This window comes from Mirounga angustirostris, unplaced genomic scaffold (genome assembly GCF_029215605.1).
Source record: "Mirounga angustirostris isolate CCGP_5_RB_7025 unplaced genomic scaffold, mMirAng1.0.hap1 SCAF_9, whole genome shotgun sequence".
NCBI classification, from domain to species: domain Eukaryota; kingdom Metazoa; phylum Chordata; class Mammalia; order Carnivora; family Phocidae; genus Mirounga; species Mirounga angustirostris.
Window position 1 is genome coordinate 123014555 of NW_026991717.1, and position 15315 is coordinate 123029869.

At 38.4% G+C, this 15315-nt stretch overlaps 1 protein-coding gene across 6 annotated transcripts in view; it reads left to right on the top strand.

Moving 5' to 3' along the window:
- The window catches only part of TSHR (thyroid stimulating hormone receptor), a 159016-nt gene that overhangs the window by 128333 nt on the left and 15368 nt on the right, over positions 1 to 15315 (top strand). For all 6 annotated transcript variants that reach the window (XM_045901332.3, XM_045901331.3, XM_045901333.3 and 3 more), the window contains one exon: positions 3045 to 3122. In XM_045901332.3, coding sequence (XP_045757288.1) covers positions 3045 to 3122 — 78 coding nt within the window. The remainder of the gene's footprint in view (positions 1 to 3044; positions 3123 to 15315) is intronic.

The following is a 15315-nucleotide window of genomic DNA, read 5'->3' on the forward strand; positions in this document are numbered from 1 at the left end:
GAATCAGCCTAAGTCAGGGTGGGGGAATCAGCCTAAGTCAGGTTGAAGAAATCAGTCTAAGTAGACTGACATTTCCAGGTAACATTATATGATAAATGGGGATGACAGAAGCACTTTTTTCTTGGATATTAAGGATTTTATGGATATATGGCCCCATCCCATCCTCTTAGCTTCAAATGGAAAGTAGGATCAGCAATCTGAACCCAAGGTAAAAAGCTTCATGGAATTATCACAATCTGTGATAATAAGCAAGCCCTCCAAACTGCTACACATGGAGTGATAGTTTTATTTTTGAGCACCTAATTATCTCTAAGAGATAAAGTACTCAACAACCCTGCTGGTTTTAGAGAACACAACCTCGCCCAAGATCCAGTTCATCTCCGTTCAAGCTGGCTGCGCCCTCTCTCCATCCTCCTTCTTCCCCCTGGACTCTGGCTGGCTTTCTCAGTTTTAAATCTTCTGCAGCGTTTCTGGTAAACTGCAATGCTTATCAACCATTCTCCTTATCCTTGGGGGCGTATTGAATATCAGATGAAAACACTACAGAATTGGACAAGCAATTATTTAGTTTTACAATAATTTCTAATGATTAGAGCAAGCCGATTTTCACTTGCAGCAGTCTGAGATGAAGAGGAAAAAGTGAGATGAGCTCACCGATCCTCACTTGATTTTCAGCAGTCTGGGAACAGAATGTGATCTGCAAGTTGCATGGTCCAAAGAATACAAAAAGAGATGCAAGCTAGTGCCACACTTATGCTTAGCTTAGTTGTCTTTTTACAAAAGCATGCTGTTCAAGATCTTCTCTCCTGTTGTTTCTCCAAGGTGGTTTTTGCCCGCTCTAGCTATCCCTGACCAAAGGAATTCCATGGACACTGTGGGTTGAGGGACAGTCAAACAGTGACCAAAGAAGCCTGTGATTGACAGCCTTACATGATCGTCATTCAACCTGAAGGCACAGATGAGCTCCTGTAGCATCTTAGTTGGGTCTTTGTATATATATGGGATTAATGGAATCCCACCATTTCAGATTTACCAATTTCCTAGAAGCTTAATGTCCAGTCACTGCCTGAAAAAGCCACATCTGGGCCATACCCTGTGGCATTTATAATCAGCTGCCTTGTCACTGCCATCAAGAAAGTCAATGGGCCACCACATCGTATGTTGAGTCTTCTCTTCTTTCATTATTACTTTTTCCTTAAAGCGATCGCATGTGTCACCCACCTCACTATTTTGGAAGAGAGGTACACGGATTTTTTTATTCACTCATTTACACATTCATTCTCTGTAATCTTATCTGTGTAACCTGCCCCCCCAAAATAGGATTGTCAGAGAAAATATAGGCCATCCCATTACATTTGAATTTCAGATAAACAACAGATAACTCTTTAGTACAAGAATGTTTCAAAATTACATGGGGAATACTTATGCTAAAAATTATTCATTGTTTTTCTGGGCATCTTGTATTTTTATTGCTAAATCAGGCAACCCTGCCCTGAAGAAAAGATCTGAGTCTCTGACAGTCTTCATTACAGATACTGCATTTTACAAATTGAAGAATTGCGGTGACCCTGGATCAAACAGCTCTCTTGGTGCCATTTTCCCAAACAGCATTTGCTTGCTTCATGTTTCTGTGTCACATTTTGATAATTCTCACAACATTGCAAACTCTTTCACTATTATTACATTTAAATTCCTGCAATCTCATGATAAAACTTGAATGGATGAGGAGTGGTTTCTTATGGGTGAGCAGTGGTTTCTTGAGATGGACTCTATACCTGGAGAAGATGCTGTGAAGATTGTTGAAATGACAACAAAGGATTTAGAATATGATATAAATTTAGTTGATAAACCAGAGGCGAGGTTTGAGAGGACTGACCCCAACTTTGAAAGTTCTGTGGGTAAAATGGTATCAAACAGCATCACATGCTACAGAGAAATCGTTCTTGAAAAGAAGAGTCAATCAGTGTATCAAACTTCACTGCTGTCTTATTTTAAGAAATTGCCATATCCACCCTGACCTTCAGCAGCCACCACCCTGATCAGTCAGCAGCTGTCAACACTGAGGCAAGATCCTCCACCAGCAAAGAGATTATGATTTGCTGTAAGCTCGATGATGGTTAGCACTTTTTAGCGATAAAGTGTTTTTAAATTAAGGTATGTACATTGGTTTTTTAGACATATTGCTATTGTATGCTTAAAAGACTGCAATATATAGTGTAAACATAACTTTTCTATGCGCTGGGAAACCAAAAAATTTATTTGACTCACTTAATTGTGGCGGTCTGGAACCAAACCTGCATATCTCTGAGGTATGCCTGCAAATAGGGAACTACGCGACTTTTATAAAATCTAGATATGCAAACTGTATCATAAACGTGCTCACTTCCAAAGACATCTGCTATAATTAATATGTATAAACCTTGCACAACTATAACCTAGAATGTTTTGAGTGCTTAAGCCAGAAGAAGGTAAGGTGTTTTAGAGATTCTTAAAAACCAGTTAATAGGGGCGCCTGGGTGGTTCAGTGGGTTAGGCCTCTGACTCTTTTTTTTTTAAAAGATTTTATTTATTTATTTGACAGAGAGAGACAGTGAGAGAGGGAACACAAGCAGGGGGAGTGGGAGGGGGAGAAGCAGGCTTCCCACCTAGCAGGGAGCCCGATGCAGGGCTTGATCCCAGGACCCCGGGATCATGACCTGAGCTGAAGGCAGATGCTCAACCATCTGAGCCACCCAGGTACCCCAAGCCTCTGACTCTTGATTTCAGCTCAGATCATGATCTCATGGTCATGGAATTGAGAACCGCATCAGGCTTCATGCTTGGTGGGGAGTCTGCTTGAGATTCTCTCTCTCCCCTCCCTCCCCCTTTGCCCCGTCCCTACTTGCCCTCTCTCTCTCTCTCTCTCTAAAATAAATAAATAAATCTTAAAAAAAAAAAAAGCAGTTAATAGCTAGGGAGATCATGCTCACATTTAATTTTGGTATTTATATTAATTTGCCTAATCTCACCTGATTCATTCTCTCTCTCCCTCTCTCTCTCTCTAGTTACCTGAACAAGAATAAATACTTGACAGCTATTGACAAAGATGCATTTGGAGGAGTGCACAGTGGACCAACCTTGCTGTGAGTAAGACATACAAAAGAACATCAGTCTTTGTTTTATTTTATTTAGAATGAAGGGGGTCACTAAGAGGAGCAGCTGATGTTCATGGGTAGGGAATGTTGATGTCTTGGCTAAAGACTTGGCTAAAGACTTAGCTCCTCCTATATAGGCTACTGCTTAGAAGAAAGTCCTTGTTCTTTGAGACTCAGAAGGTCTCCCACTCCACCATGCCATCCTGGTGCTTCATCAGGAAATCACCTTGGTGTGGACATTCATGGAGGCCCTCTTGTGGGAAAAAAACCAGATATTTTTGAGCAGCTGCCATTTGCAGAATTCTGAGACACGAGATCTACAAATAGGTGGAAGGCATTCTATGCAGGGAAAAATGTGTGTGAATGTGCATTGCACAATGCCTGGCATGAAAAAGGAAGAGTATAAATAGTTTGATTCTTATCTGGTAAAACTTACCATCACTGGAAAAGATGGGACATAATTATTTTTTAAAACAGCATGAAAAGATGTCTACTTGTGCATTTCTCTGATTTGCATCCCCACAGCTAATAGGTAATCAAGTTCTGTCAATTCTGTCTCTCTCAAGTATCTTTATTAGTGCCATCTTTCCCATCCCCTGGTTTTACCTTTTTTTTTTTTTAAAGATTTTATTTATTTATTTGAGACAGAGAGAATGAGAGACAGAGAGCATGAGAGGGAGGAGGGTCAGAGGGAGAAGCAGACTCCCCGCTGAGCAGGGAGCCCGATGCGGGACTCGATCCCGGGACTCCAGGATCATGACCTGAGCCGAAGGCAGTCGCTCAACCAACTGAGCCACCCAGGCGCCCCCCCTGGTTTTACCTTTGTTTAGAATCTCACCATTGAGCATCTATCTGGTCAAGCCTTTGCCAAAGCAAAACACAGCACCCCAGGAGAAATACAAGATAATCCATTAGAGGCAAGAAGAAATATTAGAGATTCTATTTATACTTAAGTTTTTAAAAATAAGAACAAATTAAGTTTTGCTACTATTTTATACACAGATGACTGAGGTCCCTCAGGTGTCAGATAGGGAATGGAGGCATCCCCAGGGAACAGGGGGTGATCTACAGTTCAAAGACTTAACATCTGCAACTTTCACTTTTAACAATTGTACCTCCCTTTCAGATTGAATGCACCTAGTTAAGTGAATTCATGGTCTTATTTTCTTAACAGATAGACTGCATGTGAGAGGGCAGAGTGACCCTGAAAACCTACTGTATCACATGGGGATTCTTTGTTAACTCATGGCAAAACTCTTACAAGCATTATGCTTTTTTCTTTCCACAAAAACAGAAGTGAAAAAAATGTGTTGACCTTTTCTGTGATTTTTTTTTAACCTCAAAGATACTTTTAAAGACAACTTTAACTGCTCCTTCAAGATAAAGGTGATATTTCACTAATGAATGTTGTTTTTCTGAAGAAATTTGTGCTTTAGAAAGGGCCTTTAAAAACAGGTATTTAAAAACATTTCCATCTTATGTGATTTTCCTGACAAGAATGGTGAATGTCACTCATGAAAATTATGTTTTGTTAAAACCAGAAAGTGAATTTTGCCCTGTTGAAAAATAATTCAAATTAATAACTGAAGTGAGTCTAAAATCCATGTTTATAAAATATGAAAATGAAACACCTTTAAGTTAGTGTACAAAGACAACTGATTGACATCTGAGAATATGAATTTCAATAAAAACATGTATTTAAGTCCTGAATTGGATTAACAGATGAGAATCTTAACTTAGTAAGTACAGCCAAGTCTGCCTTATTCCATGTGGAACCATCTGTCTTTGTGAGGTAACTTTTTCATTGACAGCCATTTAAACCAAAGCCAAAATAAACTAAACCAGAAGCAGACCTCTGGAATAGCTATATCAGAAAGGGTTAAACAGCAATTTTCGAAATTAGTGAAGTATATTTAATTACACTGCTTTCACTTTAGTGAAATTTTTAAAAAATATTGTTTATTTATTTTTATCTTATCCTTTTAAAATGTATGCTTAGTGTTTTTATAATGTATATAACATGTATTACAGTAATATGTGTGTAAAGCTCATAAATGTATGCATGTTAAAGGCACATACTCAAACATTTTTTACTTGTGAATATGTGACATTGGAAGAATTTAAAGACCAATGATGAAGACCACAACCATTCAAATTGGGGATCTGCTACAAGGTGAATGGCTGGCCCCAGATTTTACAAAAAATTACAGCTTCCTTTATGAGAAAATCTTCCCATGAGAGCAAAGTTGCTCCAACTAACCAGTGTGCTTCATGAAGTCGCTGGCTTGCCTTATACTGTAAGCTTCTTACTTTTGTCAAGGACTCATAAGAATAAGTTAGCCAGGGGGCACCATGCTTTGAGTAGCACTAGTCTAGATGACAAGAGCCCCCAAATTTCCCTTTGCCTTCTATGTTGGTCCCTCTCAATTTCATCCTCCCCAAACCTCTGTGTGTTAAAATACATAGGATCTTAACATGCAATGCTGGTCTCCCATATACTTCAGGATAAAGACCTTGGTGTGGCATGCAAGCCTCTTTTATAATCTTCAGGTTTGTCTCTCACATCCTATACACCCCTGACCAATGATCCATCCATATTAGCTCCCCTAACGCTCCAACCTCCATATGTGGCCATGTTAAATTCTTGTTTTTCATACTGCTTGAAAAATCCTATCACAACCTTATCTGTCTGATGAGCACTTACTCTTACTACCACTTTGACATTCAAGCAAAAATCTCCTCTCTGAAGTCATTCTTGACCCTTCTTCTCCTTAGGCAAAGATAAACATTTCTTCTTCTATACTCCACTACCTTTATGTATGCATCTCAAAGCACCAGTAACATGTTTCTGTCTATCTCTCCAGGAGCTCCTATAGGGCAGGATTATGTCTGTTTTATTTCTACAGTTCTACTTCATCTTACAATGCCTGAAACACAGTGCTAGCTTAATAAATGTTCGCAAAATCAATACGGTATACAATAAATATTTGAATCACTCTTCTGTAAATGCTATAGTGTTTAAATAGCAGTCACAGGATGAGACACCTGTGACACTTCCAAGCAGTGATGTCTACAGATGTGAAAGTAACAAGAGAGATCAGGGCTAGAGATGTATTTGAGATGCTTTGGAATGTAGGTGGTAATGGGAGATGTGAATATGGAGGAAATCTTAACAAATGGATAGTATGGAGACTTGGGATAACCCTCCGCACCGAAGTAATTTTCCCTGGTCCTTCCTTAAACATTAAAATGGGAGTACTTTATGAAAAAAGAGCATAAATTAAAAAGCATAAATTCTCAATGACAAAGTGAGTGGAATAAGTCACAGAAGAGTAAGTGGTCTTGAAAAACCAAGAGAGAACTGCATGCTAACTATGCTGATTCAAAAATCACTAAATCTAGGAAATATTTCATCAATTAAATCTTAAGTATTCTGCAGGTGGGGGTCTAGGCGACATTGAAGTTGGAAGTAAAAAAAAAACAAACAAACAAACTTCACCTGTTCCCCTAGGTTTCCTCTCCCACCCTGCACAGGTGAGCAACTACGTTTTATCAACCCCAGAAGAAAACCAGAGTTTACTTTCTGTTAAAATGTCATCACCACAGTTGAAGAATAATAGGCACATTAGAGGGTAGAAGTGAAGCACTGTCTGCAAACAGGATTATGTGAAAGTTTACATACTAAAATGCAAGACCAACAAGTTTCTTACCCACTCAACTCACACAATACTGTCATCAAAGTTAATACCTTCCAGATAGGAGATTACGGTTCTGAGGAGGCTGACAATCCCAAGGAAAGAAAAAACCTACAAAAATGCTCATTGATATTTCCCCAAAGACACTGAAGTGAAGCCCATCAGGCAACAAACCAACACACAGAGAGCTTTCCATAAGCCTCCCCCACAAACATGAACATGTATCCAAGGATCCCCAAATCTTAGGGGAAAGCTGTTGACATGAAAAACAGAGACTAGAACAGAAAAGGGAACTTTAAAGGAATAGAGATAAGGCAAGAAACAGAAAACTTTAATAAAAAATTATAACAAATACGCTCAGCGAGATAGTTTTTCATCCATAACTTAACTTCTTATATAGTAATATTCTGAAAACAAGAAGAAGCTTATGACTCCTAGAATAAAACATAGGGAGAACTTTCTTGACATAGGCCTTAGCGATGATTTTTTAGATATGACACCAGAAGCACAAGCAACAAAAGCAAAAATAATCTCGTGGGACTACATTAAGTCAAGAGGCTTCTACACAGCAAAAGAAACACTCAGCAAAATGAAAAGGCAACCTACAAAATAGAAAAAATTTTTGCAAATCATGTCTAATAAGAGGTTAAAACCTCTTATATAAGGAACTCTTACAAATCAATGAAAATAAATAAATAATCCAATTGAAAAATGGGTAAAGAACGTGAACAGGCATATTTCCAAAGCTACAAGTAAAAGGCAATTTCCAGTTACAAGCTGAATAAGTTTTGGGGCCATAAAATGGCCAATAGGTACATTAAAAGGTGTTCAACATCACTAACCATTAGGAAAATGCAAATCAAAACCATGAGATGTCACCCCACACATGTTAGAATGGCTATTATCAAAGAGAGAAAAGAAAACAAGTGTTGACAAGGAAACGAAGAAAAGGAACACTTGCGTGCTATTGGTAGGAATATAAACTGCATAGCTATTATGAAGAATAGTACAGAAGTTCCTCAAAAAATTAAAATTAGAACTCTCATATGATCCAGCAATTCCATTTCTGGGTGTATATCCAAAGGAAATGAAATCACTACATTGAAGAGATATCTGCATTGCCATGTTCATTGCAGCATTATTACAAGAAGTAAAACATGGAAACAAGCTAAGTGTTCATCAATGAATGAAGAAAAGATATATATATATATAACGGAACATGACTCAGTTGTGAGAAATCCTGCCATTTGAGACAACATAGACGAACCTTAAGGCCATTATGCTAAGTGAAATAAGTCAGACAGGGAACAACAAATACTATAGGATCTCACTTACATGTGGAATTTATAAAAGCCAAACTCATAGAAACAGAGAGTAGATTGGTTGCCAGGGGCAGAGGGTGGGGGAAATGGGGAAATGTTGGTCAAAGGGTACACAATTTCCAGTTATAAATTGAATAAGTTCTGGGAATCTAATGTACAGCATGGTGACTATACTTTAATAATACTGTATTGTATACTTAAAAGTTGCTAAGAGATCTTAAAAGTTCTCCCTACACATACTCACAAAAAGAAATGCTGGCTATGTGAGGTAATGGATGTGTTAACTAACCTTATTGTGTTAATCACTTCACAATATATACATATAGCAAATCATCACACTGTATACTTTAAACTTACACAATGCTATATGTCAATTATATCTCAATAAACCTGGGGGGAAAAGAAAGAGTCCTTGGAAATAAAAAAATATGATAGTCAGGATCATAGGTAAATGCATATATAACTTTAGGATATATTTTTTAAGATTTTATTTATTTATCTGAGAGCGAGAGAGAGAAGAAGACTCCCCGCTGAGCAGGTAGCTTGGGGCATGATCCCAGAACTCCGGGATCCTGACCCTAGCCGAAGGCAGACACCCAAGCAACTGAGCCACTCAGGTGCCCCCAATTTTAGGATATTTTGACAGCCCATTCCCCCAAAGGGTTTTACCAGTCTGAGTTCCACCAACCAATTATTAGAGTGTCTGTTTCTTCACAAGCTTGCCAAAATGTACTGTGTATGCTCTAATGTCAAACATTCTTGTGGGTGATAGGTAAGAAATGGTATCTCCATATAGTTTTACTTTGCATTTCTCTAATTATGAGTGTGGTTGGACATCTTGCTATCTTTTTGTCTAGTTAAGTATATCTGTTCTTACTTTTCCTAATAGGTTTTATGCTTCCTTGCCCTAAAATTTTTATTGTTATTTATAGACCATAGTTATTATATTCTTTATATATGATATCATTTTTAAGTACCCTTTCCCATTTTGTTTTCTGTCAATTAATTTTGTTTATAGTGGGGGGAAAATATGATAGCCAACACACACACAAAATTAAGTTTTCAAAGATAGAGAAAGCTACACAAGAAAGGAAATGAAATCAAGATATACAGAGTTGTAATAAGCAAAATACTAAATATAGGTTTAACCAAATATGTCCTAAAACTATGTCGGGAGATTAGAGGGGGTGTCAGGAGAATATGTGCGTGGGGTAATGGAAGAGAGCTAAATCCTCATCTTCCATAGCAGGAAGTCAGTGGTAAATCAAAAACCAATAAATCAAGAAATATTTACAATTGTGGAAAGAAATACCCATTAAAAGTTAAAAGTAGTTGTTTCTGGGGCATCAGAAAGCAGACTGCAGGGAGAAATGGCACAAGGGCCTGCTGTTTGTATTACCAAGCTTCCAGTGTAATTTGCTTTTTAAAAATAGGTCCACGCATTATTTTAATGAAAATTAGAATTTAATTTAAAAAGAAAACCACAAAGCACAGGAAGCGAAGACAATGGAGATGGCAGCATTTGGAAAGCCAGTAGCAGAAAGTATGGAGTGGACAAAGAGTTCAATCTCACTCTTCAAATTTCAAGTTGTCTTAAAATGCATGTATTAACTAACCATGGATGGCTTTATGACATCACCTTAATTCTTGTCTTGAACTTTTGTCAAAATCTTTGTTACTGTATTTCCCACAAACCTCCTCCCCATCAACTAGATTTTAAGATCCTACGGAAATCGATTGTCTTACACTTTTTGTAATTGCCCCACTTAAAAAGACAAGATGGCGAGTACTCAATAAATATTTGATAAATTGTAGCTTCATATCAAATAGCCATGATTTGGCTGTGATTTGGTATAAAAGCCAAACTTGGAAAATCTTAACCTCCAACTAAAGAGAATAGAAATGGATGATATATATATTTCTGGCCTCATACAGATATTTGAGAAAGAACACAGTCATTTCTAACAGTCAACAAAAACAGTTAAACTTGCCCATTCACATTACCATCTTTTTTCAAGTCACGTCTCAAAAGAGTCTAATTCAAAACAGGTGCAACATCTAAAGTGAGATCTATTCTCCGATCATTGCTATTTAAAAAAAAAAAGCCTTTTAAATTTAGTTCAGAGTTTAATATTTTTTATTTACTGATTTTTTCAATCAAGATATGCAATCTCATTTTCAATTTTTATGCTTTCCATTTTTGATTATCTTGTTTTCTTTTAATCTTATTTTGAAAGAGAAGCTCTTGGTGTTTATAATCCCAAAGGAAAGAACACACTGAAATGCAATGCCTTCCATAATAACCAGAGTTCTCTAAGGTCTAAATTATGTAACCCACATTAATAAGCACTTAACTTACTATTGAAAATGACTATAATAGCCCCACTTACTATTATAAGTATCTCCTAAGAAGAGGACATCTCTGTAACAATATCCTTGAGTTTGTAGAACATGCCTCAACAAAAATAAACTTTTGTTGCTATTAGCTGATCAAATTAATCATTTAAAATCTAAAGGTCATGGCACTGCCATCTTGGTTTACAGAAGAATAAGCTTTTTATGTTCTTTTCTTTTACCCTATGATCTTCACAAAATCATACCATTAGATGGCTGAAAAATGGTGGCAGAGTTCTTTTTGGCATGTCTGAAGTCCACAGGTGTGCTGAACACATGATTTTCTAGGTTGATCCTGGACAAAATTATTTTTTATTGAGGTATAATTTACATACAATAGCATGCAGTGCACAGTTTGATGAGTTTGGGCAAAATTATGTTATCCTATCCTAGTCCAGGCTTAGAACATTTTCATCACCCAGAAAGTTCCCCTCATGCCCCAGCTTCCACAGACTGCCACAGATCTATTTGTTTTTCTCATGTAAAAATCTAGGAGTGAAGTTGTCAGGTCACAGGAGAGATGTACATTTTAACTTTATAGGAAATACTGCCCCCCAAAAATCCCATTTTCTATTCAAATCAGAGAGTATGAAAGTTTCACACTCACTAACCCATTGTATTGTCATTCTTTTTGATTTAGCCATTCTAGTTGCTATAAAGTGGTATCTCGTTGTGGCTTACTCTGTCCCTGATTATTAATGATGTTGAGCATCTTTTCATGTACCTAGTAACCATTTGTATATTTTCTTTTGTCAAGTGTCTGTTCAAATATCTTACCTTATTTAATTGGGTTGCTTGTCTTTTTATTATTGAGTTGTGATCCTGAGCGAATTTTAGGCCTAAATGAAATCAGCTTTAGTCCTAACTCCCAGCCCTTCATCATCCATAGTTTATCCTCTCTTTCCCTTTTCTCTTTCCCTTCTAAGGAGAAATAGCTACTCTGAAGCATTATTGTCAAAGTGTTCATTTGCTCACTTATTCTGTAGGCATTTTACTGAGCACCTACTGAACTCCATGAATGTTATAAAATACAACTTATGCTTTTAAAGGAGTTACAGTCAGGGTGCCTGGGTGGCTCCGTCATTAAGCGTCTGCCTTCGGCTCAGGTCATGATCCCGGGGTCCTGGGATCGGGCCCCATATTGGCTCCCTGCTCAGGGTGGAGTCTGCTTCTCCCTCTCCCTCTGCCCCTCCTGCTCCACTGCTTGTGCTCTCTCTCTCTCTCAAATAAATAAATAAAATCTTTTTTTTTAAGATTTTTATTTATTTATTGAGAGAGATAGTGATAGAGAGAGAGCATGAGAGTGGGAGAGTCAGAGGGAGAAGCAGGCTCCCCGCTGAGCAGGGAGCCTGATACGGGACTCGATCCCAGGACTCCAGGATCATGACCTGAGCCGAAGGCAGTCGCTTAAACAACTGAGCCACCCAGGCGCCCAATAAATAAAATCTTTAAAAATAAATAAGGAGGTTACAGTCAAATTTAGGAGAAATGTGCGTGAGTAACTCTAAGTTTAATGTAAAAAGAGCCATGAGACACATTCTGCATGGAGCACTGGGTGTTGTGCACAAACAATGAATCATGGAACACTTCATCTAAAACTAATGATGTAATGTATGGGGATTAACATAAGAATAAAAAAAAAAAAAGAGAGCCATGAGAGATATTTAGAGAATCAAGACACCATTTCTAGGTAGGGTGACCAGCAAAGGCCTCATTAAAGAAGGTGATATTTCGGGCGCCTGGGTGACTCAGTCGTTAAGCGCCTGCCTTCGGCTCAGGTCATGATCCTAGGGTCCTGGGATCGAGTCCCACATCAGGCTCCCTGCTCAGCGGGAAGCCTGCTTCTCCCTCTCCCACTCCCCCTGCTTGTGTTCCCTCTCTCGCTGTCTCTCTCTCTCTGTTGAAAAATAAATAAAATCTTTAAAAAAAAAAAAGAAGGTGACATTTGACATGGGTTTCAGATGAGGGGTAGAATTGCAACAGACAGAGATGGAGTTATGAGAGAAAGAACAAAGGCAAGTCTATAGAAAAACATAGGATGTATTCAAAGAATAGTAACAACAACAACAAAACATAAATTGAGCCAAAGGATAGTGTTGGAAAAGTGTGTTGTGTTGAAATCCTATTGTAGGGAACATGACCTGACTCAGGAAGTTAAGGATGGCTCACTGAAGAATTACCGTGCAAATATTAGTAATAGTTATATAACCCATTATAGTTTGTGGCTCTCTTCAATGCACCCCCATGCCTTCTTTCTTTCACCTTTGCCCACCCTCAACCCTGACTGTCTTAGTCCTGGATACCTGTGACAGATTGCTGGGACTTAAAGTATTAGCCTTGTTTTCTTGTATCAGTGACTATGGATTCTGACCTCTCCAACACTACTTCTCTCATATTTTTGGTGATTTCACCCATATCAAGTCTCAATTACTTGTGGAGTGAAAGAAGAGAAATAAGATTGCATAGGGCCAAATAGCTGAGGCAAATATAATGTTATGTAGAAAGTTTTACTTGTGATTTTACAATTAATTTAAAGACTCTGGCAATAGGCTTACTGATTGGAGGGGTAAATCAACCTAGGATTAAAATTTTCAATAAATAACCTACAAACATAAGCACAAGAAGCAGTTTTTGGTGTGTACAATGAGGCACTCAGTTCTTCCCAAGTAGGTAAGATGAGTGCTAAATTCTTTGACTCTTCTGAGATTTTTACTCTTGGGACAGATGGAAGGAAAAAAGGTAGTTAAGGGTTTTCATTTTGACACACTATTTCTGCCAAGTCACTGAAATCCATTTTGTTAATTATGTTCTGCTTCTGAGTCTAAAGGAAATAAACACCTTAAAAGAAATTAGACTTTTCATTTCTCACAGGTAGCATTGAGGCTCTATGGTGATGGTCATTTTGTAAGTGTGTTAGGGAGGGAGAGGATTCAACACTGAGGACAAGGATAGGTTTGTGTTTAGCATCTGGCTATTGGCAATAAATTGCCATCATTCCCTCTTGTCATTGTGTGATAGAGAGCTGACCTTACTGAATTACAGTATATGGATAGTTTTTCTTTGAAGAATCCATTATGCTAAGATAGTAAACTCCATGAGATTTTGTAGGTCATGGAAGCTACAGACTTAAAAGAACTGTAATTATATAAACTTGAGAGGGAGAAAAAGAGGATAACAATGATACCTGAATTACAAAGCAATTTTATATACACACAAAGACTTCAAGGAAAGATTAGTAATTTATGATCATCTGAATCTTTGGACTAGCATTTGCTTATTATTAAGGGAAGCCATTATTGAGCTTCAGCTGTGATCTAGGTTCTTTACAGATAGTAGATCACCTTGAGCCTTTTTAACTATTCAATGGCAAGTGTTATTATCCCTATTTAACAAATGAGAAATTGAGGTGCAGAGATGTTAGGTAAGTTCCCAAGGTCACCTGGCCATAAGTGATGGGTCTAGAAAGCAAACCCAGTACTAACTAACCCAGAAACACCATCTCTTCCTAGCACACAAGGTTAATCCCTCTCACGTGCGATTATTTTTGCATCTGTTGTTCTCCAACTTTGCTAGATCATTTTCTCAAATTTCTGCTTAAAATGATCCAGGTCTTTAGCATCTTCCTCAGAAAAAAGCCAAAGTCCTCATAAATAGCATTCAAAGACCTTGCTGTAAGAGCCTCCTACCCATGACCTGTTCTCTGGTTTCATCTCCTACTTCTTTCCTCCTCATCACTCCATGCCAGCCACACTGAACAAGTCCACTTAGGGGCTGTGCACGGTCTTCTCTAGATAGAAGGCTCTTTCCCCAGATATCCACGGGGTTTGCTCCTTCACCTCCTTCAAGTTTTTGCTTACAAGTTATCTTCTCATTGAGGTCTTCCCTGAACACCCTATTTAAATTTGCAAGCCGCCCACCACTCTTCATCGCACATCCCTGCTCTGTGCTTCTCCATGATGCTTATTACTATCACCATTTGGATGTCTAATAGGCATCTCAAACTCAACCTGTCCAAAACTGATCTTTCTCTCCACACCTGCCTCACTTGCAGTCTTCCCCATCTCAGGAAATGACAACTCCATTCTTTTAGTTGCAGACCAGAAATCCCAGAGTTGTTCTTGACTCCCTCTTTCCCACCCATATCCAATCCATGAGGAAGTTCCATTGGCTCTACCTTTTAAATCTATACAAACTCCAACCATTCTCAGCATCTCCAGTGATCCCCCTCTGGTCCAAGGCACCATCCTCTCTATTGTTGGTCTCCTTGTTTCCACCCTTTGCTCTCTTTGGTTTACTTTCAAAGCAATAGCCAGATTGATCCTTTTAAAATAAGTCAGATTACAGCATTCCTCTGAAGACTCTTGATCTCATGCTAATAAAATGACAAAGTCCTTCTGATGGCCTAAAAGGCACACATGATCTGGCTCCCCATTGTGTCTCTGACTTCTCCCACATTTCCTACTCCCCCACTGCCTCACCACCCCGCCACACTGGCCTCCTTGCTTCTTCAAACATAGCAGGTACACTCTTACCTCAGGGCCTTGGCACTAGCTGGTCTCTCTGCCTGCACTGTTCTTGCCTCAGATATCAACACGTTTCTCTCCCTCACCTCCTTTAGACCTCTGCTTTACTATCTCCTCCATGAGGCCTTTCCTGACAACCTCCCCAATTGCACCTCCACTTTTGAGCTCTTCCTTTCCTCTTCCCAGTATTCCTTTTCCCCATAGTATTTATTATTATTATTATCAAATATATTCTGTGTTTTACTTA